Here is a 24,823-nt window from a genome sequence, read left to right as displayed (position 1 = left end):
GACCAGAGACAAAATTGTGAAAAGAAGATATATGGCAGTAATATTTTCAGTTGCCTCTTCTCATTCCTTCAGTATGTGGCCAACCGTAGTGTGTGGCTAATGCTAGCCGCGAGCTATGCTAGCCTTGTTTAGAGCTATGCCATCTAATGAGACGAGCACAGCAGAAGCTGAAGAGACAGGGGGGTGAGGGTGTAAACAAATGAATGGCCACTCCTAACACCTTATAGAAGTACTAGCAACGACCACGCTAATAATACAACAGCCTTGTCCTATTCCAATCATGTGGGGAGGTCCCTGGGTCGCTGGTTTGACTTGGTCCTGGTCCCTGGGCAAGAAAAGGTTGAAGACCCCTACATAACTGTCTCCAACCTTGCATTGTACCTGTAGTGCAATGTCACTCAGAGGAAGAAATATATTCTGCCCTACCAAGCAACAGAGCAGTACCTGCACATTTGGTCAAAAATGAGTTGACATTCTTTATACATTAAATACATGCTTTATCATGTGGACAAATGTCCTGCCTCCATTGTGTTGTGTTATGGAGAAAATGGAGGGGTCATGTTTGCAGTAACTGCAAAAAGCTACAGTGAAACCAAGGAAAAAGGCAGTAACTGGCATCACTCACGTCGGTTACTGCCTTTTACCTTGGTTTCACTGAGCTTTGGGCTGCAGTGTCTACTGTTTACCTTGGTATTATTTATTGTTCTTCGCTGATACAAGTATTAGACTATATAACACCGACAGCCATATATTAACACAAGTTTGTGTAAAAAAACGAATCGTCATGGAAACGTATTCCAGTGGGTGTCCCAAGCAAGAAGGCAGTAATTGTCGTCTAGGGTCAAAGGTCATCTCATAGTAAGACAACAGATAACCACATCTCCAATGATCTGCCTACAATTCATTTGGCTGGACAATAAAAAAAACGTTTCAGTTATTTTTCTCAGTTTCACTCTATGAGCAGTCTCTGCTCTTTTGCTTGGTAGGGCAGTGTTGTTGTGTTATAAAATGGCTATCCTCTTACTGAAACTAAAACACCTTAGCCGGAAAATGTAATACTGGCTGGAAATAAACGGATCTGAGATTACATCAACTGCCAGGCTGAAAAGGCAAGATTCAGGATCCTCAGGAGAGAGAACCGTGCCATGTGGAAATGATATATGTTAAATTATTTATGTTATATACGGTCTCTGGGAAATCTCATAAGGACAACCCAACCACAAGCCCAATGCTTTGATGCACCTTCTGTAGGACATACAGTGGGGGATAGTATATACTGGTACCTACCGTGTAGACACGTAATGTCACCTTCAGAAAGGGTAAAACAATCTACACATAGAAACTGTAGATACTGAAGGTGACATTTTAGCTCCAATTGTAATAGCCTGGTGAACACACGGAGCTAACATGACAGCCATGCCCTAAACATACTGGCACCATCGTCACTAGCTTAGAGAGAGAGGAGAGAGAGAGAGAGAGAGAGAGAGAGAGAGAGAGAGAGAGATAGAGAGAGAGAGAGAGAGAGAGAAGAATGGCCTCCATTCCAGAGATTGTCTATCTATTCTACAGAGAGAGGTCATGGGGACAATATCACACACCCCAGATGCATGGGGCATTTGTTCCTCTGTTTCTCCTTGGTCTCATATTCATAGAAGCCTCTTTTCACCACTGCCATAATTCCCAGTGTGTGTAATCCATGCGGACCGATGTGCAAATCGAGAGACAGAGACAGATAAAAGAGTTTTAGCTATCTTTCATCTCCGGGCTACAGTTCCTTCAAGTGATCTTCCTCTGCCCTCGCTCACTCTGCGGGTAACAAACCATTTCTATTCTCCCTTTGAAGGCAAGCCTTTGCCTGACAAGCCAGCCAGCCGGACGGCCGGCCTGTCGTGCCAAAAGTGGTTTCTTACCAGAAAGGGAACATCTAGGGGATTATGCGCATCCTGGATGTGAGGCAGCCTCAGAAATGAATCAAGTGAATCAGCCACCATCAGAGCATCCAAGGCTAAACTCTTTCAAACTCTGAGATATGGCTGGATCAATTGGCAGCACCACATCACCGTTTAGATTACCTTAAAGAGAGAGCAGGGGTGGTCAAATCAAACAGAGATTTAGGAAGTGGAGCGCTGCCTCCTGAAGCCCAAGGGTATGATGGGTAGCTGTCAGCGAACTTCCTGTGTGGCTTCCTGTGTTGCAGAGTGGAAATGTCCTTCTAAACAGCTGTGGGGTGTCAGGGATGCTATCTGTCCCAGTTAGAGTACACACCACTGATTTTAGATTCCTATACTGTTTTTGTAAAGGACAGTGGAATTCCACCATCCTAACGTATTTTCTCAAGATTTAGATAGACAATGTAGAAACAGATGGATAAGACAGGCCAGGAGGAGAGAAAGTCAGAAAAGATACTGCTGGTAGTGTAATGTATCAAATGGAAAATACTTTATTTCCAGATGTTTCATATGTTCCATGCACAGTGTATCTATGTACAGTGGGGGAAAAAAGTATTTAGTCAGCCACCAATTGTGCAAGTTCTCCCACTTAAAAAGATGAGAGAGGCCTGTAATTTTCATCATAGGTACACGTCAACTATGAAAGACAAATTGAGGGAAAAAAATCCAGATAATCACATTGTAGGATTTTTAATGAATTTATTTGCAAATTATGGTGGAAAATAAGTATTTGGTCACCTACAAACAAGCAAGATTTCTGGCTCTCACAGACCTGTAACTTCTTCTTTCAGAGGCTCCTCTGTCCTCCACTCGTTACCTGTATTAATGGCACCTGTTTGAACTTGTTATCAGTATAAAATACACCTGTCCACAACCTCAAACAGTCACACTCCAAACTTCACAATGGCCAAGACCAAAGAGCTGTCAAAGGACACCAAAAACAAAATTGTAGACCTGCACCAGGCTGGGAAGACTGAATCTGCAATAGGTAAGCAGCTTGGTTTGAAGAAATCAACTGTGGGAGCAATTATTAGGAAATGGAAGACATACAAGACCACTGATAATCTCCCTCAATCTGGGGCTCCACGCAAGATCTCACCCCGTGGGAATAAAAATGATCACAAGAACGGTGAGCAAAAATCCCAGAACCACACGGGGGGACCTAGTGAATGACCTGCAGAGAGCTGGGACCAAAGTAACAAAGCCAACCATCAGTAACACACTACGCCGCCAGGGACTCAAATCCTGCAGTGCGAGACGTGTCCCCCTGCTTAAGCCAGTACATGTCCAGGCCCGTCTGAAGTGCATTTGGATGATCCAGAAGAGGATTGGGAGAATGTCATATGGTCAGATGAAACCAAAATATAACTTTTTGGTAAAAACTCAACTCGTCATGTTTGGAGGACAAAGAATGCTGAGTTGCATCCAAAGAACACCATACCTACTGTGAAGCATGGGGTTGGAAACATCATGCTTTGGGGCTGTTTTTTCTGCAAAGGGACCAGGACTGACTGATCCGTGTAAAGGAAAGAATGAATGGGGCCATGTATCGTGAGATTTTGAGTGAAACCCTCCTTCCATCAGCAAGGGCATTGAAGATGAAACGTGGCTGGGTCTTTCAGCATGACAATGATCCCAAACACACCGCCCGGGCAACGAAGGAGTGGCTTCGTAAGAAGCATTTCAAGGTCCTGGAGTGGCCTAGCCAGTCTCCAGATCTCAACCCCATAGAAAATCTTTGGAGGGAGTTGAAAGTCTGTGTTGCCCAGTGACAGCCCCAAACATCACTGCTCTAGAGGAGATATGCATGGAGGAATGGGCCAAAATACCAGCAACAGTGTGTGAAAACCTTGTGAAGACTTACAGAAAACGTTTGACCTGTGTCATTGCCAACAAAGGGTATATAACAAAGTATTGAGAAACTTTTGTTATTGACCAAATACTTATTTTCCACCATAATTTGCAAATAAATTCATTAAAAATCCTACAATGTGATTTTCTGGATTTTTTTTTCTCATTCTGTCTGTCATAGTTGACGTGTACCTATGATGAAAATTACAGGCCTCTCTCATCTTTTTAAGTGGGAGAACTTGCGCAATTGGTGGCAGACTAAATACTTTTTTTCCCCACTGTAATCTCTCAACAAAAAGGATTATCATTGTGTTCATGTTACATGGTCAGTGTAGGATATATAACAGTGTAAATCTAAGATATTGTAATGTGGTTCATGTCCACACACACACACACACACACACACACACACACACACACACACACACACACACACACACACAGAAAAGCACTCAGCTGTGCTTTAAACAATCCTTCTTAACAAAGCAGCATTTTCCAGCTTCAGTCGTATTGAGCTGCTCCACCAACACACATTGAACGGCCTTGCCCTGCAGAGACGAGTGTCCAGGCTTAGAAAACTTTAATACTCCCTCAATGGACTAGCTCACAGGCACCAGTGTGTGTGTGTGTGAGCGTGGATTACTCATAAAAGCATTTCTATAATAGGAATGAATAGAGATGTAATGGATGTGTTTGTCTTTTCCCATCAGAATAATTCCTCGACGCTTGTCACCCTAAGCCAACATTCTCCAATCATTTGAGTGCATTTTACATGAGGCAGCATTGCCAAAAACAGGTCCATAAACACAGGCATTTCACTGCAGCCCGGCCAATTAAGAAACCAACGAATGGCCACTTCTCCCAAACAAGCCCCTAGCCTCCCGAGCCCCTAGGGTTCAGTTTCCTTCAAGTTATACACACAACGCAAGCCAAAAACACTACGGGGACAATTTCTCCCTCTCTGTGGTTCCTTGCCTCTCTTTCCACTCACTCTCTCTCTGTAACTCTCTCTCTCTCTCTGTAACTCTCTCTCTCTCTGTAACTCTCTCTCTCTCTGTAACTCTCTCTCTCTCTCTCTCTGTAACTCTCTCTCTCTCTCTCTGTAACTCTCTCTCTCTCTCTCTCTCTGTAACTCTCTCTCTCTCTCTCTCTCGTAACTCTCTCTCTCTCTCTGTAACTCTCTCTCTCTCTCTCTGTAACTCTCTCTCTCTCTCTCTCTGTAACTCTCTCTCTCTGTAACTCTCTCTCTCTGTAACTCTCTCTGTAACTCTCTCTCTCTCTCTAACTCTCTCTCTCTCTCTCTCTCTCTCTGTAACTCTCTCTCTCTCTCTCTCTCTCTCTCTCTCTCTCTCTCTCTCTCTCTCTCTCTCTCTCTGTAACTCTCTCTCTCTCTCTCTGTAACTCTCTCTCTCTGTAACTCTCTCACTCTCTCTCTGTAACTCTCTCTCTCTCTCTCTGTAACTCTCTCTCTGTAACTCTCTCTCTCTCTCTGTAACTCTGTCCTCCTCCCTCTGCATGATTCCAAACTATCTCCCTTGGCAGTGGAATAACAGGTCCATAAACACAGGCATTTCACTGCAGCCCGGCCAATTAAGAAACCAACGAATGGCCACTTCTCCCAAACAAGCCCCTAGCCTCCCGAGCCCCTAGGGTTCAGTTTCCTTCAAGTTATACACACAACGCAAGCCAAAAACACTACGGGGACAATTTCTCCCTCTCTGTGGTTCCTTGCCTCTCTTTCCACTCACTCTCTCTCTGTAACTCTCTCTCTCTCTCTCTCTGTAACTCTCTCTCTCTCTGTAACTCTCTCTCTCTCTGTAACTCTCTCTCTCTCTGTAACTCTCTCTCTCTCTCTCTGTAACTCTCTCTCTCTCTCTCTGTAACTCTCTCTCTCTCTCTGTCTCTCTCTCTCTCTCTGTAACTCTCTCTCTCTCTCTCTCTCTCTCTCTCTCTCTGTACTCTCTCTCTCTGTAACTCTCTCTCTCTCTCTCTCTGTAACTCTCTCTCTCTGTAACTCTCTCTCTCTCTCTCGTAACTCTCTCTCTCTCTCTCTCTCTCTCTCTCTCTGTAACTCACTCTCTCTCTCTCTCTCTCTCTCTCTCTCTCTCTCTCTCTCTCTCGTAACTCTCTCTCTCTCTCTCTGTAACTCTCTCTCTCTGTAACTCTCTCACTCTCTCTCTGTAACTCTCTCTCTCTCTCTCTGTAACTCTCTCTCTCTCTCTCTCTCTCTCTCTCTCTGTAACTCTCTCTCTCTCTCTCTCTCTCTCTGTAACTCTGTCCTCCTCCCTCTGCATGATTCCAAACTATCTCCCTTGGCAGTGGAACAAATCTGGGTGATTATTAACTCCATATTCTTTGGAAAATAGAATAGCAATAAAAAGGCACTGGCAACTGACCACAAAATTGAGGTCTCCGGAGTTCTGTATAATATAGCTGCAGTATATGAATAGGGAATTATCTGCAGTATATGAATGAGGAAAGTATATTAATTTATACAACATGGACAGTGAATTCCGGCTCCGATGTTCTCTATGGGTATGTCCCAAATGGCACCTTATTCGCTACGGGCCCTGGTCAAAAGTAGTGCACTAAATAGGGAATAGGGTGTCATTTGGGACGCAGTCTGTGTCAGATAGAAATACAGTGGACTCTATTTCCTGTCTGCATCTAACGCGTCAATAAGACAGCAGTCAGTCACAGAGACCTAACTCATCAGTCTGTCTGCTTGGCCCATGTCCTGAGCTGTCCTGACAAGCTAGACATGCAGCAAATGGCAAGCACGCCGCAAGTGTGTGTGTGTGTGTGTGTGTGTGTGTGTGCGCGCGCATGTGTGTGTGATTGCCCATCTATGCCCGCAGGGGTTGAGTCTGTTCTGGCATGGCCTGTATGCTCAGAGACACATCTCCGTGTTTGCATCCCAAATAGCACCCTATTCCCTATATAGTCCACTACATTTGACCAGAACCCATAGTGTACTATGTAGGGGGTGCAAGCCTATCTGCCAGTCCATAGCCAAGCCTGGTTCATTCACTCCTCACTCAGCTCAGTCAATAAACAGACTGGGAGAGAGACGAGGAGGGATCAATGACTGCACGAGACAAGCTGTAGATATCCACTCTCTCTCGCAGTGTTCCATACATGGTTGAATCACCAGTAGTACAATAGGAAGTCCCGGTTGACATTACACATGCATCCTCCACTTCCTCTCTCTGCAAACACACAGGCCTTCTGAGAGAGAATTCATGTCTCAATAGACATCCCATGCATGTACGTGTATGTAGATGTTTCGTACACTCCCTCTCGTCACTGACGACAAAGGATGAGCTCTCTCTCTCTCTCTCCCAGTCTCTCTCTATCGCTCCCTCTCTCTCCCGCTTTCTCCCTCACTTGAGTCCATGTGGCTGGCTGTGCATTCTGTCCCATCTCATAGAGGGCCACAGGAGAGACAGCATCCATGCACACAAACAGAGAATTCGCCCACTCAAATGATCTCTATAATAGGATAGGAAGATTGGCTGGTGTCACGGATTCTGCCGAGGCTGCCCCTCCTCCTTGCTCGGGCAGGCTTCGGCGTTCGTCGTCACCGGAATACTAGCTGCTGCCGATCTATCTTCTATGTTTCTATGTTGCACCCGTTGTCTATTGTTACACACCTGTTGCCCATTATGTGATCACTCCTTCCCTATTTAACCCAGTGGCTCCCAATGTGTTTTGTGCATGGTTGTTTTTCGTTTCGTGTGTCGTTTGGTGAGCGGGTTAGTTCCTCCCTGTGTGGAAGTATTCTGTATTGTTATCTTTACTTATTTCAGTAAAGTACGTTTCTGAGAGCTCTGTGTCCTGCGCCTGACTTCGATCCACCGCATTACACTGACACTCGTGACAGAACCACGCACCATTTATGCAGTCAGCAGGTACAGCCAGTCAGTCCGAATCGATGGAGGAACGATTTCAACGACAGGAGAGTATCATCCAGGCTCTCGGCACCGCCATGGAGAGGGTGATGAATACTATGGACCGTTGGGAGAGAGGTGGCCTTCCTACACCTCCTCCAACCACTCTACCACCCATACCACAGTCCACCCCTTCGCCACCTGGGCCCAGTGGGATTCGGCTCTCGCTCCCGAGGGCATATGACGGTACACCAGCCGGGTGTCAGGGTTTCCTTCTCCAGGTAGAGCTCTACCTGGCAACCATTCACCCGGCACCCTCGGGATACGAGAGCGTGTCCGCCCTCATCTCCTGTCTGTCGGGGAAGGCGCTCGAGTGGGCCAACGCTGAGTGGGGAGGAATTGACGCTACATCGGTCCGCTACGAGGATTTCACCCGCCGCTTCCGGGCGGTATTCGATCATCCACCGGAGGGGAGAGCGGCGGGCGAGCGTCTGTTCCACCTAAGACAGGAGAGGAGGAGCACCCAGGATTTTGCGCTGGAGTTCAGGACTTTGGCAGCCAGTGCAGGATGGAATGAGAGGGCACTGATCGACCACTATCGTTGCAGCCTAAGGGAGGACGTTCGGAGGGAACTGGCCTGCAGGGATACCAATCTCAACCTGGACCAACTGGTGGAGATGTCCATCAGGCTGGATAACCTGTTGGAGACCCGCAGACGTTCTGATCAGGGCCCATTCATTCCATCCCCCAGCACCTCCGACTCTACCCCCATGGAGCTCGGAGGTGCTGCGCTTAGGGAGACCAGGAGAGGGGATGTCCCCTGCACAAACTGTGGCCGCAGAGGACACACTGCGGGTCGGTGCTGGGGAGGGTACCCAGGGAGTCGAGGCAGTAAGCAGAGCACTGGTCGACCATCTCAGGTGAGTAAGCACCCGACTCACCCAGAGCTCCCTGTTGGTCAGTTGTGTATAGAGGTTGTTTTTCCTGAGTTTTCTCCTCATTCCCAGCATAAGGCGCTAGTAGATTCAGGCGCAGCTGGGAATTTTATTGATCGTCAATATTCACATAGTTTAGGGATTCCTACTGTCCGTGTTGATGTGCCCTTCTCTGTCCACGCATTAGATAGTCGGCCGCTAGGGTCAGGCCTAATCAGGGAGGTTACCGCACCACTCTTTATGAGGACGCAGGGGGGTCATGAGGAGAGGATTAGTCTCTATCTGATTGATTATCCTGCGTATCCTGTGGTGTTGGGACTTCCCTGGTTAGCCACTCATGACCCCACTATTTCCTGGCAACAGAGGGCTCACCGTCGCTGGACCAGACAGGACTGGCAAAAAGTGCTCTTCACTGACGAGTCGCGGTTTTGTCTCACCAGGGGTGATGGTCGGATTTGCGTTTATCGTGGAAGGAATGAGCGTTACACCGAGGCCTGTACTCTGGAGCGGGATCGATTTTTGTTGTTATTCTGTCTCTCACTGTTCAAATAAACCTACCATTAAAATTATAGACTGATCATTTCTTTGTCAGTGGGCAAACGTACAAAATCAGCAGGGGATCAAATACTTTTTTCCCCTCACTGTATCACCAAAGTTACAATCCAAAAGGGCAGATGAATAGAAACTTCTGGATTATTCATGTAAATGTGGTAATATTGAGTAATAGTGGCCATAGGGGGAAGAGCTGTAAGATTATGTTCTGGTCGCTATTGGTGACCTTCTGAGCATGTGCAGTAGGCACCCATGGTGATTCCCTCCATCTCCAGGAATGTTAATGTGCTGTACCAAATGGCACCCTATTCCCTATGTAGTGCACTACTTTTGACAATAGCCCCTCTATGGGCCCTGGTCAAAAGTAGTGCACTATATAGGGAATAGGGTGCAATTTGAGATACATCCGAAATGTGATTAGATGGGACTGGAGAGCGCATAAACAACACAATGAATAGTAACTGCACTGCAGGTGGAAATTACATGCTAGAACGCACTTGTAGGCGTCAAGCCTTCTGTTAGACATTTACATTTACATTTTAGTCATTTAGCAGACGCTCTTATCCAGAGCGACTTACAGTTAGTGAGTGCATACATTTTCATACTGGCCCCCCGTGGGAAACGAACCCACAACCCTGGCGTTGCAAGTGCCATGCTCTACCAACTGAGCTAGCAATCCAATTGAATATTGTCCGATTTTATAGCGATTTGACATTACTAGTTGCGATTTATTTTATTTTTATAATTTCTTTATTCAGATCATAGTAGTAGATTGCAATGAGACAAACATTACTTGTGCATGGGTTTGGGTTGGGATACATTCCCTCCATTGAAAGATTAGAAACCTCATATACAGTAGCCTAATGTGAAAACCCACTCTAGCGGATTGCTTGCGGTCAAAGATCAACAGTAGTAATGCCTATCTGTGGGGCAGAGGGGATTGAAATAGAGCGAGGTGGGTGCTTTAATAGGGATGCAAGGGGAAGCCTCAAGTCGCTAACCACTAACTGACCCTGTGGATTACGATGAATAAACATGTGCAGCTGGGTGTGAAAAATGATTAAATCAATTTCACTTGCAAAAGAGGACGCCCGGAAAACTTCTGCTGCCTGCATACCATTAGAAAACAACACCGCAAACAACAGCGGGACAAAACTGGAGGGGAGCATGTGTGTGCTGAGTGTTAGCTCGCGCTAAACTAGCGTTAGCCTGGGAGGGTCTTTACACAGGGCTGAGGTGGAAACAACAACACTGCTGTGTTTTTGAGTCCCTTTGCAGTCAGGCAGTCTCCGGGGACAACTCTGTTTACCAACAGAGCTTCAACACTGACTGGGTGCCAGCACTGAGAACTAGGATACAGCTAGCAGCAGAGAACTGAACATTGTACAGTAGTAGTTGTTGTGAAACTGCAGCCAAGATGGCCAGTAAGTAGCCTAAGAACAGGTGAATGTGTGGTCATATCTCCCCAGACTAATATACAGGTGCAGCCATGCTATTTGACAGATATATTGCTCACTTCCATTTCCGTTTTGTGCCAGTGCCATTTCTCTGTGACCAAAAAGAACGAAATATAGTGCTTTCGGATAAGTTGACGTTTTAGGTAGTTGGAGTAAACAAAATTGGAAATTCCCTTGATGATTTTATGCTGTGAATTAAAACACCCCAAACTTGGGTTGAGTACCACAAATCCATAGCCTGTGAGGACAAGAGGAAAAATAACCTTAATTCAAAATGCATGGTTCCACAGCAAGGGACTCACTCCAGCTGCCACAGGGCTCCTACAGCTCACCTCTAAAGGCTAACACACACACACAGCTTTGAACATTCTCCATCAGCTTTGAACACTATCCATCAGATACAGCCACAGGGACTGCAGCCTCATTTGCAACAGCAGCCATAGGTTAGACACACATGCCCACATAATAACACACACACACACACACACACACACACACACACACACACACACACACACACACACACACACACACCAAGTAGAACAAGGTCTGGCCATTGCTTAGGGAGGAGCTGGTTGATCTATGCATTGCTTTCTGAAGCATTCAGTCAGGTGGTGATGGTGGGGTGGAGGGTGGGCGGTCAGGGCTGTGGACAGGAATCTTGGTTGGGTCTTGCTACACTGCTGATGAGAGCACCACATCAAACACCTCCTACCAGTCATCATTCCACAGCTTTCAGTTTCCTCCTAACAAAGCATCAGCTTTCAGGATGCCCGAGAGCAAACACACAGATTCCACTACACAGTACAATACCAAAACACCGATCATACACTGATCACCTCCAGCAAAGTGCCTCTGATTTCATCATCTAACTGGTGTAATGACATCAGATAACCTTAAACATATGATCTCTCACACATACACACACCTCCCGCTGAGGTGCTATATCATAATCAAACAAGGTGAGAAGAGAAGAGAAGAGAAGAGAAGAGAAGAGAAGAGAAGAGAAGAGAAGAGAAGAGAAGAGAAGAGAAGAGAAGAGAAGAGAAGAGAAGAGAAGAGAAGAGAAGAGAAGAGAAGAGAAGAGAAGAGAAGAGAAGAGAAGAGAAGAGAAGAGAAGAGAAGAGAAGAGAAGAGAAGAGAAGAGAAGAGAAGAGAAGAGAAGAGAAGAGAAGAGAAGAGAAGAGAAGAGAAGAGAAGAGAAGAGAAGAGAAGAGAAGAGAAGAGAAGAGAAGAGAAGAGAAGAGAAGAGAAGAGAAGAGAAGAGAAGAGGGCTTTAGAGCACTGCGCTGTCTCAGAGCCTCCGCTCTAGTTTAAAGCGGTGAGAAATGAGTCAAGATGAGACGCAGACCTGGAGCGGTGCAGAATCATTGATATGCATCAGGGTGAGAGAGAGAAGAGGAGAGATGAGAGTGAAAGAGAGGGGAGATAAAAAGAGATGGAGAGAATAAATAAACATAAATTAAAGTGTCTCAGAACTCACACACACACACAACAGGGACACAGGGATATTAACATATAGAGCTAATTGTTATGCATGCTTTACAGGAAGAAGAAGAAAAAAATCCATGAGTGTGTGCTGCATTTCTCTGACTCTCTCTCTCTGTGTGTCTGTGTGTCTGTCCTAATATGCATGCATACTGTATTTGTGTGAGATAGAGGTGTATCTCGAGTGTGGAAACCCACTGTTTGCCACAGAACTAGAATTTCTAGGTGTTTAGCCCAATTCAGTCAACTGAAAAAGGTCAAATTGCAAGATGACAAAAACGGGCACAAGATCTCTCTGTACGCTATAGGTCATTTTCAATAAAACGTCACAATATGTTCAATTTGGCTCCTGGGGGGCAAGGAGACCGCCAGCTCCGCTAAAACCTTTGACAGCTATGTCCCGTTTTCAAGGGATTGTTAAACAAATGTTATAATGACTTGGTTTTAATATCATGCCCTATTGAGCATAGTCAGAACTACACATGTCAAATTATTCCATGCAAAACAATTGCGCACATTTCACTCTATCATCAGAGTTATACAGCAAGTAACTGCATGCTTTTCATGATCAGTAAACATAAATTGATCATGTATTTTCAGATACGTGAAGGCACCTTATATCCATTTGGGATGTAGCTAGCTAGCTAAGCAAACAACATCATTTAGCTTGCTTCATCAGAGATGTTGCTTTTGGAAAGAGCTTGACATTGCCAAGTCCTCGTCCTGGTAAAGCTGTCAGTCGGACTACTGTCATCACCACTATAGATGGCAAGCAAATCAAACAATTTTTGGATATGGGCATCTAATTTATTCCCTGAAAAAGTTAGATTGTTAACTAGCTACATTGACGTGATCTGTTATTAGCTAACGTTAGCTAGCCAATTTGATGTGGTCCATCAATCAATGTAGCCTATCATGTCTGTCAGCAGCAACCATGATTAAACACTTAAAACGATGTTGAAAAGGGGACAATGTTAGCTAACTTCGCTAGGTAGGCCTACGTTAGTTGGAGAAAAATGTACATTAGGTCTACTTACCACTATGTTTAACCAACTGTACAAAGTTTCTACTGGTAGCTTGCAAAGTAAACATTATCAGCTAACAGTACCACGGCAAATGCACCCTTCTGCTGCTTGACAGGCAGAGCCCACAAAGGATGGGAAATTAACCTAAACCACCCTGTCACGATCGTTTATAGACGGGACGGACCAAGGCGCAGCGTGATATGCATACATGTTTATTAACGAATAAACACAACGGCAAAACAATAAACAAACGATACGTGAAGTCCAAGGCAGCGCAACACCTTAACACGGAACAAGATCCCACAACCCACTAGTGCCAATAGGCTGCCTAAGTATGGTCCCCAATCAGAGACAACGAGCGACAGCTGCATCTGACTGGGAACCACACCGGCCAACATAGAAATAGACATACTAGAATATCACCATAGAAATATACAACATAGAATATACACACCCTGACTCAACATATACACGTCCCCTGAGTCAGGGCGTGACAGTACCCCACCCCAAAGGTGCGGACTCCGACCGCGCCACATAAACATAACAGGGTAGGGGCCGGGTGGGCATTCCACCTCGGAGGCGGATCCGGCTCCGGGCGTGACCACCACTTACTCTCCACCTCCCTGTTGCGCCCCTGGTCTGGTCTGGACCTCGGCACGCTGCTTCCCCTCTCCTTCCTCCCACGAAGTACCAAGCCCTGTCTGGACCCTGGTGTGGGAGACCCCGAACCTGGAGAGGGGCTGACATCTGGCTCCGGAGTGGATCCGCTGACCGGAGCTGGACTGGACCCCGGTGGAGCGGATTGCTCTGGCTCCGGAGTGGAGCAGCTAACCGGAGCTGGACTGGACCCCGGTGGAGCGGATTGCTCTGGCTCCGGAGTGGAGCAGCTAACCGGAGCTGGATCAGGCACAGGTGGAGCGGACTGCTCTGGCTCCGGAGTGGAGCAGCTGACCGGTGCCGGACCAGGCACCGGTGGGACAGGCACGGGCCATGCCGGACTGGACACACGCACCACTGGCTTGGTGCGAGGAGCAGGAACAGGCCGGACCGGGCTGGCGACGCGCACCACTGACTTGGTGCGAGGGGCAGGAACAGGCCGGGCCGGGCTGGCGACGCACACCACTGGCTTGGTGCGAGGGACAGGAACAGGCCGGACCGGGCTGGCGACGCGCACCACTGTCTTGGTGCGAGGAGCAGGAACAGGACAGGACGGGCCGGACTGGCGACGCGCACCACTGGCTTGGTGCGAGGGGCAGGAACGGGTCGGCCCGTACTGGGAACACGCACCACTGGCTTCTGCTGCCTAACCAGCTCCTCTCGTCGTTCCTCTACACTTTCCTTCTCCCTTATAGCCTCCTGTAGCGCCTCCCTCTGACCGAATAACTCCTGTTACCTCTGAACCAATAGCCCCCGTAACATGGTGGCCTCCTCTCCTAACCTGCAGATCCGCCCTGTCGCGGCCTCCTGCTGCCTCGTCGTCCACACCGTGTGCCCCCCCCCCCTCTCTCCTCTCGGGTCTCCGTCGTCTGCACTGTTGGCGCCGTTTCTCCTCTCCTACCTGGGCATCCTCCTTCATCGCCTTCCGGTAACGGACGGCCTCCTCCTCCATGATTCTCCCCCAACCGAGGAGGACATCTACTAATGTAACCTCCTGTTGAATTCCCGGCGTTTGCTCCTGAACACGTTGCTTGGTCCTCGTTTGGTGGGATCTTCTGTCACGATCGTTTATAGACGGGACGGACCAAGGCGCAGCGTGATATGCATACATGTTTATTAACGAATAAACACAACGACAAAACAATAAACAAACGATACGTGAAGTCCAAGGCAGTGCAATACAACATACCTTAACACGGAACCTAAGATCCCACAACCCACTAGTGCCAATAGGCTGCCTAAGTATGGTCCCCAATCAGAGACAACGAGCGACAGCTGCCTCTGATTGGGAACCACACCGGCCAACATAGAAATAGACATACTAGAACATATCACCATAGAAATATACAACATAGAATATACACACCCTGACTCAACAAATACATGTCCCCTGAGTCAGGACGTGACACACCCATACTTGTCAGGTATAGTTCACTTTTATTTTATATCACTCAAATATCCAATTAATGGTGGCTAATATTGAGAGACATCGTGAGGCTGCCCTACGTATCTGAAATTACATGATCAATTGATGTTTAGTCTACTGATCATGAAAAGCATGCAGCTACTTGCTGTGATGATGGAGCTAAATGTGCACAATTGTTTTGCATGGAATAATCGGTAATGTGTAGTTCTGACTAAGCTCTTCAAGAGGTGATGATATTACAACCAAATAGCTATAACATTTATTTAACAATCCCTTGAAAACACAACGCAGTTGTCAATGGTTTTAGCGGAACTGGGGTTCTCCTTGCCCCCCAGCAGGCAAATCTAACGCACTGCACCTTATTGTGACGTTTTATTGAAATTGACCTATCAGCATGCACAAGTGCAGCAGGGAGTGTGAATACTAATTCTCCTATTCTAATATAACTGCTGCATTGTGGTGACGAGGGAAGGGATTTGTGCAATTATGGAAATGTTTGCATTGGAAGGAGATCAAATCCTGCCTTACCCTCCTCTGTCTCCCTCACTCCCTCTCCTTCTCTCCAACCCTCTCTCGCTTTCCTTCTTATCGTTACATCTCTCTCCCTACCCCCTCTCTCCCTCCAGCTCTCGCTTTCTCTCCCTAGCTCTCTCCTTCTTCAAAGGGGTCTCTCGGGGCGGGAGGAAGGGAGAGAGGGAGGGAGGGAGGGAATGTGTGGTGAATATGAACGCTGAGGTGTCAATATCTCATTTTGGGTTGGGCGCTGGAGAGCACACCGTGGCACAGGATCAGATGGAACCGCCTTGCCCTCAGGAAGAGTGGTGCACGAGCCAGGGCGGGAGAGAGGAAAAATACAAGGGAGTGCGAAAAAACGAGTGAGAGAGAGAGTGAGAGAGAGAGATATTTCTAACCCAGCAGCACCTCAGGATTCCCTCCCTGCTTGTTTTTTCTGAGAGGTATAAGAGAGAAAGAGAGAGAGTAGAGAGAACACAAATTAAAGAGAGAGAGAGAGAGAGAGAGAGAGAGCAATGAGATTACATGAGAGAGAGGAGTAATTGCACTTGAGTCTTTTATCAAATATCTCCCAGTGTAAAAACAAGAACAGCAGGAGATGGAGATCGGAGCCATTGGTCTGCCAATCACAGCCCGGATGCATCACCTGGAGACACACTTCAGCCGGCCGCTCAGCAGGCCAGCAGGATATGAGATACGGCACTCTGGGGTTGGAGAGAGACCGAAAGACTCTGATGCCAATATTACTACAGATCACATATAAAGCTAACTGCATAGCCAATACTATACGTGGGCTGGGAGCACATTTATGCAGTTTTTCCAAAAGGACTGGGTCCCATTCCAGTCTTTTTGAGGGGTGTAAGCACTAGTGTTATTCTGGTAAAATTGTGTTTCAACTAAGGACTTGTGACGAGCAGAATCAACAACCTCGGAATACTCTACACAGTTGCTTTGGAATGTAGAAATTGTAGGTCTAACTTGTTTTACTGTGAGGCAAAACAAGTTCAAATCCTTTCCCATTAACCCATAAAACAGCAAGGGCTTAGCACTAGACCTGGCATCCCATAAACTGATTTAAGAATCATGAGATTCCCAATCGCCTGTGTGTGAACAGGGAGGCCCAGCCGCAGCACAGACTGAATCATCTGAAAGAGCCCTTTCACGTGGAGAGCTCCAGTATGGCAGCCAGTTTCCTGAATCAAAATGCTGAATTGGTGAAACCGGAGGCACAACAGGAGCCACAATGGAGTTGGGGCCACAGCTGTGAGTGGCAGAGGCTTGACACTCTGGGTCTCACTTTGTCACACACACAGACACCAGGGGAGGCCTGCAGATTGACAGAGAAACCATGGCACCACTATATTAACCCACAACAATGAATCAGGCATCTCTGCAGGGTGACACAACCACACACAGCACAGACAGACACACACACTGGCATGGCACCTGCCAGAGCGGATGGATGCCTGTTTGGCTGGCAGCAGCAGTGGATTATCACCAGCTCCAGATGCACACCTGAGCCCCTACAGAGAGACTCTGATAGAACACATAGGGCCAACAGAGCAGCAGTCAAGAGAACTACAGGGAGAACAGAGAGCATGCACACGTACGTGCCTGACTCACACAGACACACACGCATGCACGCGCGCACACACACACACACATGGGAAGATTGCCTCTAGGCTAGAGCGTTCAACTGTAATTAGTTTCGTGGAAGCTCCTGCACGAATTCCATTGGTAAAAATTAACCAGGTCTGTGAATTAGTCTGTTTAAATTTCTGAATGCCGGGTTGTTAAATGTATCTTAATCAAGCACAAACAATTCCACTGTCTTCTCTGGTCCACAGGGAACCTAAACAAACTCCTAAATCACCACCTCTACAGAATACTACAGACCAGCCTGTGTGTGTGTGTATGTGAGTGTGAGTGTGTGAGTGTGTATGATTATCTGGCTGTTTGTAACCAACTCAACACCCAGGAGTTACGAGCAGCCGATGGCTACCATGTCAGATGGGAGGGACACAGGGAGAGTCTGTAAAGGACAGGAGCGGGGGAGAGACAGTGATAAAGAGAGAGGACGATATCAAGAGAAAGAGATGAGGAAAGTGAGAGATAGCGAGAGAGAGAGAGAGCAAGAGAAAGCTGAGGAAAAAGCTGAGGAAATAGAGAGCTAGAGCAAGCTGAGGAAATAGAGAGAGAGAGAGCGAGAGAAAGCTGAGGAAATAGAGAGAGAGAGAGAGAGAGCGAGAGAGAGAGAGAGAGAGAGAGAGAGAGAGAGAAAGAAGGAGATCATTACTGCTCTAAGTCAAGTGGACTGGGGCTGCAGGTATAGTGTTCAGCTCCACTCTGCATTTGGCCCAAACCGTTTCAATTGACTAAAAGCTTCCTGGGAAGAACATAGAGTGAGTCTCTGAACCTACCCCCAGCTCACAGCACAATGCCACATCTCCCTAAGCCTCTCTCCCTTCGATCTCAAGAGATAGAAATACTGCAACTGCTCAGGCCAGTGCAACACACACACTTGAATACACCCACACAAACATGCACGCATACACACACAGGTTATTAACAGTCTGTGAACTACTCCCCCCCCAACACAGCATTTAACACAGCTAAACTGCTACTCCGTGGCCTTTAAGATGGGTAATGGGGATGATACTGGGGATACTGGGGCTGCGGAGAAGAACATGATTACATTTGAGCGGAGAGAGTCTGCTCTCACCTAGCTAGACTGTCTGGTTGCGTCCCAAACTGCACCCTATTCTCTATTTAGTGCACTACTTTTGACAAGTAGTGCACTATTTATGGAATAGGGTGCAATTTAGGAAGTAGTCGGTCTGTCAACTTCCATTAGTCTCAGAGGATGTTCTTTTCCATTAGATTAAATCAATCACATTGGCTGCTATTTTGTTAATGTGTGTGCATATATTTGCATGCTATGGTAGTTCATATAGTGCATAATCTCTTCCATGCAGATACATTTACATGAAGACTTTAGGATGAGATTACACAATCCATATCTTAATGACAATACTCAGAAACGTCAGCCCCACACACTCCATTCAGTGCAGTCTAATCTATAGAGTGACGCAGAGTGGGTCCATCTAGTCAGATTGAGAGTGGGGAATGCAGTTGAAATGTATATTTGGATAGAATGGTGACTTCATCTCACAGATGGATGTGGGGAGAGCAGCACGCGGCAACTTCAGAGAAAAATAAAAAGAGGATTTCATATTAATTCGCTAGAGTGTCTGCTCTGCTGGAGAACAGGGAGGCAGTTTATGGCTTTGCATCACTCTCTGTCATTACATCTCTCTCTCTCTCTCTCTCTCTCTCTCTCTCTCTCTCTCTCTCTCTCTCTCTCTCTCTCTCTCTCTCTCTCTCTCTCTCTAGCTCTCTCTCTCTCTCTCTATTTCCTCAGCTCTCTCTCTCCTCAGCTTTCTCTCTCTCCTCAGCTTTCTCTCTCTATCAAAAAAAGCTTTCTCGCTCTCTCTATTTCCTCAGCTTTCTCTATTTCCTCAGCTCTCGCTCTCCCTCTCTCCCTCCCTAAGAGAGGTAGTAAATGTCTGTGACTCTAAGGAGGAAAAGGCTTTCCAGACAGTGAGGACATGTGTCTGTATTTCTCATTAGAAAGACAGAAACTTATCTGGCCAGTCAACCATCGTGTCTGTGTCTGTGTGTTCGTGTGTGCGTATGAACCGAGGGATGGACCGCACGGTTAATATGACCAGACTAGACACGGTCACGCTTGAGACGCTCAATGCACCTGCTCATTCAGGACTGGTAGGGGGTGAGTGTGTGTATACGTGTGCCTGCGTACATGTGTGTGAATACTAGTGTGTGTGAGTTCAGGGACTTACAGGCAGATAGTGTGACGGGCCTGTCACTACAGTGAAGACCCACAGGAGAAGAAGCTAGCATCAATCTGATTACCTTTCCACCCTCTTAGCAGACATACCTGCCTGACACAATCTATGTCTCAGTTACAGTACATCTCTACCTGGGTCGTATTTATTCGGCACCAAATGGAAGAAAACAGACTGAAACAGGGAGGAACTATCTGAACTTGTCCAATAAGAAACACTTGTTTCCGTTTTCCGTTGAAAAACGTTTTGCTACGGTGTGCACTAAGGAATACAACCCTGGTGAAGACAATTGCAGCCAAAATGAAGTCTGTGTATCATTCTGGTGCACATAGGAAGAGCATAAAAAGCAAAATCATAGTTTGGTGTAAATCAACCAGTACGTTTTTATAACCCAAACCATAGGCCTATTATGAATTGATGTAATCAGGTGAGAAATAGCTACGGTATAAATACTGCAATGTGGGTTTTCAAATTAAAAAGCCATAACATTTTGATAGACATAGATGTGGTCCTCTGTAGCTCAATTGGTAGAGCATGGTGCTTGTAACGCCAGGGTAGTGGGTTCGATCCCCGGGACCACCCATACCTAAAAAAAAAAATTTATGCACGCTTGACTGTAAGTCGCTTTGGATAAAAGCATCTGCTAAATGGCATATTATTATTATTATTATATTATTATTATTTTGAAGCCCTAAAACAGTTTGCGGAGCTCCATTTCATACACCCTTCTTCTTTCTGTGAGGCTGTGGTAGAGGCTGACGTCCAGAAGAAAGCCAGCCACACGGACAGGCTGTTTCACACATACAGTCTGTCCATCAACACCTACAGCAGTATACTACAGTACCGCGCCAGGAGAAATATGCGGCAGTCACATGCCAACCGCCACACCCAGATCTGATGGCCTGATATCAGGCAAGGTGATGAAATGGTAGTGGATTTTTATGGTAGTAGTTTGTTACAGTTGACTGTAGTATTTCAGTGGGATAATTCATGAGACAGTGGGGAAACGATGGACGCTCTGTCCTTGTTGAAATTAGGTGATATACCGAATGATAGCTACATCTACTGCTGGTGTGTGAGAAATATACAGGCTAATAGTAAGTACTATGACTGAAGAAAGAAAGCACATTGCGGCTTTGATCTTTTAAATTGCATGGCGGCAAAATCATTTAAGCTACACAAAGCAATTGGATTGAATGTAATCGGATCGATGTTGTGATTCTCGTGAGTGTTTAGTTTAAGAACACACATATGGGCCATGGTCAAAAGTAGTGCACTATATAGGGAATAGGGTGCCATTTGGGATGGAGACCGTCTTATGCGGTAATGAAAAGTGCTGTCTTGATATACAGTTAAAACTAGTTTTTCAACCACTCCACAAATGTCTTGTTAATAAACTATAGTTTTGGCAAGTCGGTTAGACCATCTATTTTGTGAATGACACAAGTAATTTTTCCAACAATTGTTTACAGACAGATTATTTCACTTAGAATTCACTGTATCACAATTCTAGTGGATCAGAAGTTTATATACACGTTGACTGTGCCTTTAAACAGCTTGGAAAATTCCAGAAAATGATGTCATAGACTAATTGACATCATTTGAGTCAATTGGAGGTGTACCCGTGGATGTATTTCAAGGCCTACCTTCAAACTCAGTGCCTCTTTGCTTGACATCATGGGAAAATCAAAAGAAATCAGCAAAGACCTCAGAAAAAATATTGTAGACCTCCACAAGTCTGGTTCATCCTTGAGAGCAATTTCCAAACGCCTGAAGGTACCACGTCATCTGTACAAACAATAGTACGCAAGTATAAACACCATGGGACCACACAGCCGTCATACCGCTCAAGAAGGAGACACGTTCTGTCTCCTAGATATGAACGTACTTTGGTGCGAAAAGTGCAAATCAATCCCAGAACAACAGCAAAGGACCTTGTGAAGATGCTGGAGGAAACAGGTACAAAAGTATCTATATCCACAGTAAAACGAGTCCTATATCGACATAACCTGAAAGGCCGCTCCAAAACCGCCATAAAAAAGCCAGACTACGGTTTGCAACTGCACATGGGGACAAAGATCGTACTTTTTGGAGAAATGTCCTCTGGTCTGATGAAACAAAACTGTTTGGTCATAATGACCATCGTTATGTTTGGAGGAAAAAGGGTGTGGCTTGCAAGTCGAAGAACAACATCCCAACCTTGAAGCACGAGGGTGGCAGCATCATGCTGTGGGTGTGCTTTGCTGCAGGAGGGACTGGTGCACTTCACAAAATAGATGGCATCATGAAAATTAAGTGGATATATTGACACAACATCTCAACACATCAGTCAGGAAGTTAAAGCTTGTTTGCAAATGGGTCTTCCAAATGGACAATGACCCCAAGCATACTTCCAAAGTTGTGGCAAAATGGCTTAAGGACAACAAAGTCGAGGTATTGGAGTGGCCATCACAAAGCCCTGACCTCAATCTTATAGAAAGTTTGTGGGCAGAACTGAAAAAGCATGTGCGAGCAAGGAGGCCAACAAACCTGACTCAGTTACAACAGCTCTGTCAGGAGGAATGGGCCAAAATGTACCCAACTTATTGTGGGAAGCTTGTGGAAGGCTACCCAAGTTAAACAATTTAAAGGCAATGCTACCAAATACTAATTGAGTGTATGTAAACTTCTGACCCACTGGGAATGTGATGAAAGAAATAAAAAGCTGAAAGAAATAATTATCTCTACTATTATTCTGACATTTCACATTCTTAAAATAAAAGTGGTGATCCTAACTGACCTAAGACAGGGAATTTTTACTAGGATTAAATGTCAGGAATTGTGAAAAACTGAGTTTAAATGTATTTGGCTAAGGTGTATGTAAACTTCCGACTTCATCTGTACATCCCATCATGATGGTTGTTGATATTATGATAGCATTTAGTATAATTTACATCAGTGACTCAGGCTGAACGGTAATGAGCGTGCGTATTAAAGAGCTGGGGGCATCAAAGCCTCTACTCATCTCACTAACATTAAGTTGGAGAGAGTTACAGCCCTTTGCCTTAGGGTAGTATCAGGGAGAGGAAAGATGAGGGAGAGAGAGAAGGGGGGTGGAGAGAGGGGGGGGTGAGGGAGGGAAAGAAAACAGGGGGTTGAATAGAGGAAGAGAGAGCGAGAGAGAGAGAGAGAAAGAGAGAACAACCAACTTCCATTCTGATCGATAAAACCCTTTCATCTCGTAAACCCAGTTTGGGGCTGCGTGTCTAATTCGATACAATGCAGCAAAAATAAGTCACACAAACACAGCGGAAGATAGAGAGAGAGAGAGAAAACACATCACGTTTTCCCCCTCGCATTGGCATGTTCAGCAATCACTCACCATCATCATACACACAAACACACACAGTGTCATATCACTGTCATAGATGGTACGATGTGGAGCACATTCGTTTTCCATGTCAGAGACTCAGGTGGTAGAGATAAAACTGACTGCACCCTCCTTCAGACATTTCTATACATCTAAAACCACTCAGAAGGCTGACACACTCAACACACAGTGTGATGCTGGGGCGGCAGTTAGCCTAGTGGTTAGCGCGCTGGGCCAGTAACCGAAAAGTTGCTCGTTCGAATCCCCGAGCCGGCAAGGTGGAAAAATCTGCCGTTCTGCCCTTGAGCAAGGCAGTTAACCCCCAACAACAACTGCTCCCCTGGCGCCGATGACGTGGACGTCGATTAAGGCAGCCCCCCGCACCTTCTGATTCAGAAGGGTTGGGTTAAATGCGGGAGAGAAATTTCAATTGAATGCTTTTAGTTGTGCAACTGACTAGATATCCCCTTTCACACACACACATGACATAACACATCCCGTCATATGAAGTCTACCCACCCTTAGGGGAAAACACACACAAACAGCTTTCCACACACCCATGAAAAGCAGTGTTCAGGTTTTCATCAAGCCCATAGCATAGAGTATAGCCCATATAACGCAACAGAGCACTCAGCTCAATTCATCATCCTCCCATGTAACGCAGCTCAATACGGTGAAGCCTTGTTAGTCTAGCTTCATGCAGGTGTCACGCAAGCATAGACACAGGAAGTCACTCCTCCGGACGTATACAACATGGAATACACTGACAACACCTGCAGCATCCAAAAAACACCTTTCTTCTTCTTTCTTCTCTCTCTCAACTCTCCTTTCCTCACAACCTACACCCTCCCTCTCCTCCCCTCTGTCCTTCCCCTCATTCCTGAGAGCCCTCTCCGACACCGGCATGACATGCTGTTCACTCCCCCGTCTTCCCTTTCTCCCTCCCTCCCTCTCCCTCCATCCTAACTAACTCTGGTCAGCGTTGACAGACAGTAGTAACAGCAACGGTAGTATAGTATCCTCCTCATTCACTCTTCCCTCCCTGCTCTCTCTCTCTCCCTCCATCCCTCTCTCCCCAGTCTCCAACCCATCTATCCGCCTCTCTCTCCCCCTCTACCTCCCTCTGCTCTCCCTCTCTCACGCCTCCGGTCTTTGCCCCTCTCTCTCTCTCCATCCATTCATTCATCCAGTGAGATAGACAGATTCCGACCGTAGTAAACTGACCTGGTCTTCTGGCAGGCGGTGCAGAGCCAGGCTTTCTCCCGCTTGCTGTAGGTGCGGCAGGTCTTGCAGACGTTGTACTGGCAGTCCAGACACGGGCGCTTGGGGTTGATCAGGAAGGTGAAGGGAGAGCAGCAGCGGATACAGCAGTGCTCGTTGAAGCGGTGCTGCTTGGAGAGGATGGAGCATCTGCTGCCTTCCTCCGCCAGCTCCTGCTTCATCTCACTGCCCGACGGAGAGAGACAGGGATGAGGGAGAGTGGGAGGGGGGAGAGAGAGGGAGGGAGGGAGTTAGCGAACTGAGAGGTGGAATGTGAGGCGGCGGAGAGAAGAAGCAGATGCGGAATAATTGGACGCTGTAACAAATGAACAATTAAATGGAGGATAATGAAGGAGGTGGGAGAGAGTGTTAACATGGCGCCTGACATTTCAATCGGAGAGCATGTCACTCCTTGTTTTTGGTTTTTTTAGGGGGTAGATCAGCTTTAATATTGCAGATAGATTGTAACTTCCATCAATGTAATTGTCTGCATCACTTCCAATCCCCCATATGTTTTTCTCTCTCGCATATATATATATATATATATATATATATATATATATATATATATATATATATATATATATATATTACTGCTCAAAAAA

The 24,823-nt window shown here is 46.3% G+C and overlaps 1 protein-coding gene across 1 annotated transcript in view; it reads right to left on the bottom strand.

The window, feature by feature from the left end:
- The window catches only part of LOC121550007 (rab effector MyRIP), a 66,511-nt gene extending 42,087 nt beyond the window's left edge, over positions 1 to 24,424 (bottom strand). The window contains exon 1 of the mRNA XM_045210548.1: positions 24,183 to 24,424. Within this exon, the coding sequence (XP_045066483.1) occupies positions 24,183 to 24,400 (218 nt within the window). The 5' untranslated portion in view covers positions 24,401 to 24,424. The remainder of the gene's footprint in view (positions 1 to 24,182) is intronic.
- Between the last annotated feature and the right edge of the window lie 399 nt (positions 24,425 to 24,823).

This window comes from Coregonus clupeaformis, chromosome 34 (genome assembly GCF_020615455.1).
Source record: "Coregonus clupeaformis isolate EN_2021a chromosome 34, ASM2061545v1, whole genome shotgun sequence".
NCBI lineage: Eukaryota > Metazoa > Chordata > Actinopteri > Salmoniformes > Salmonidae > Coregonus > Coregonus clupeaformis.
Note: the sequence above shows the minus strand (reverse complement) of the source record. Positions and strands in the feature narration are given on the sequence as shown.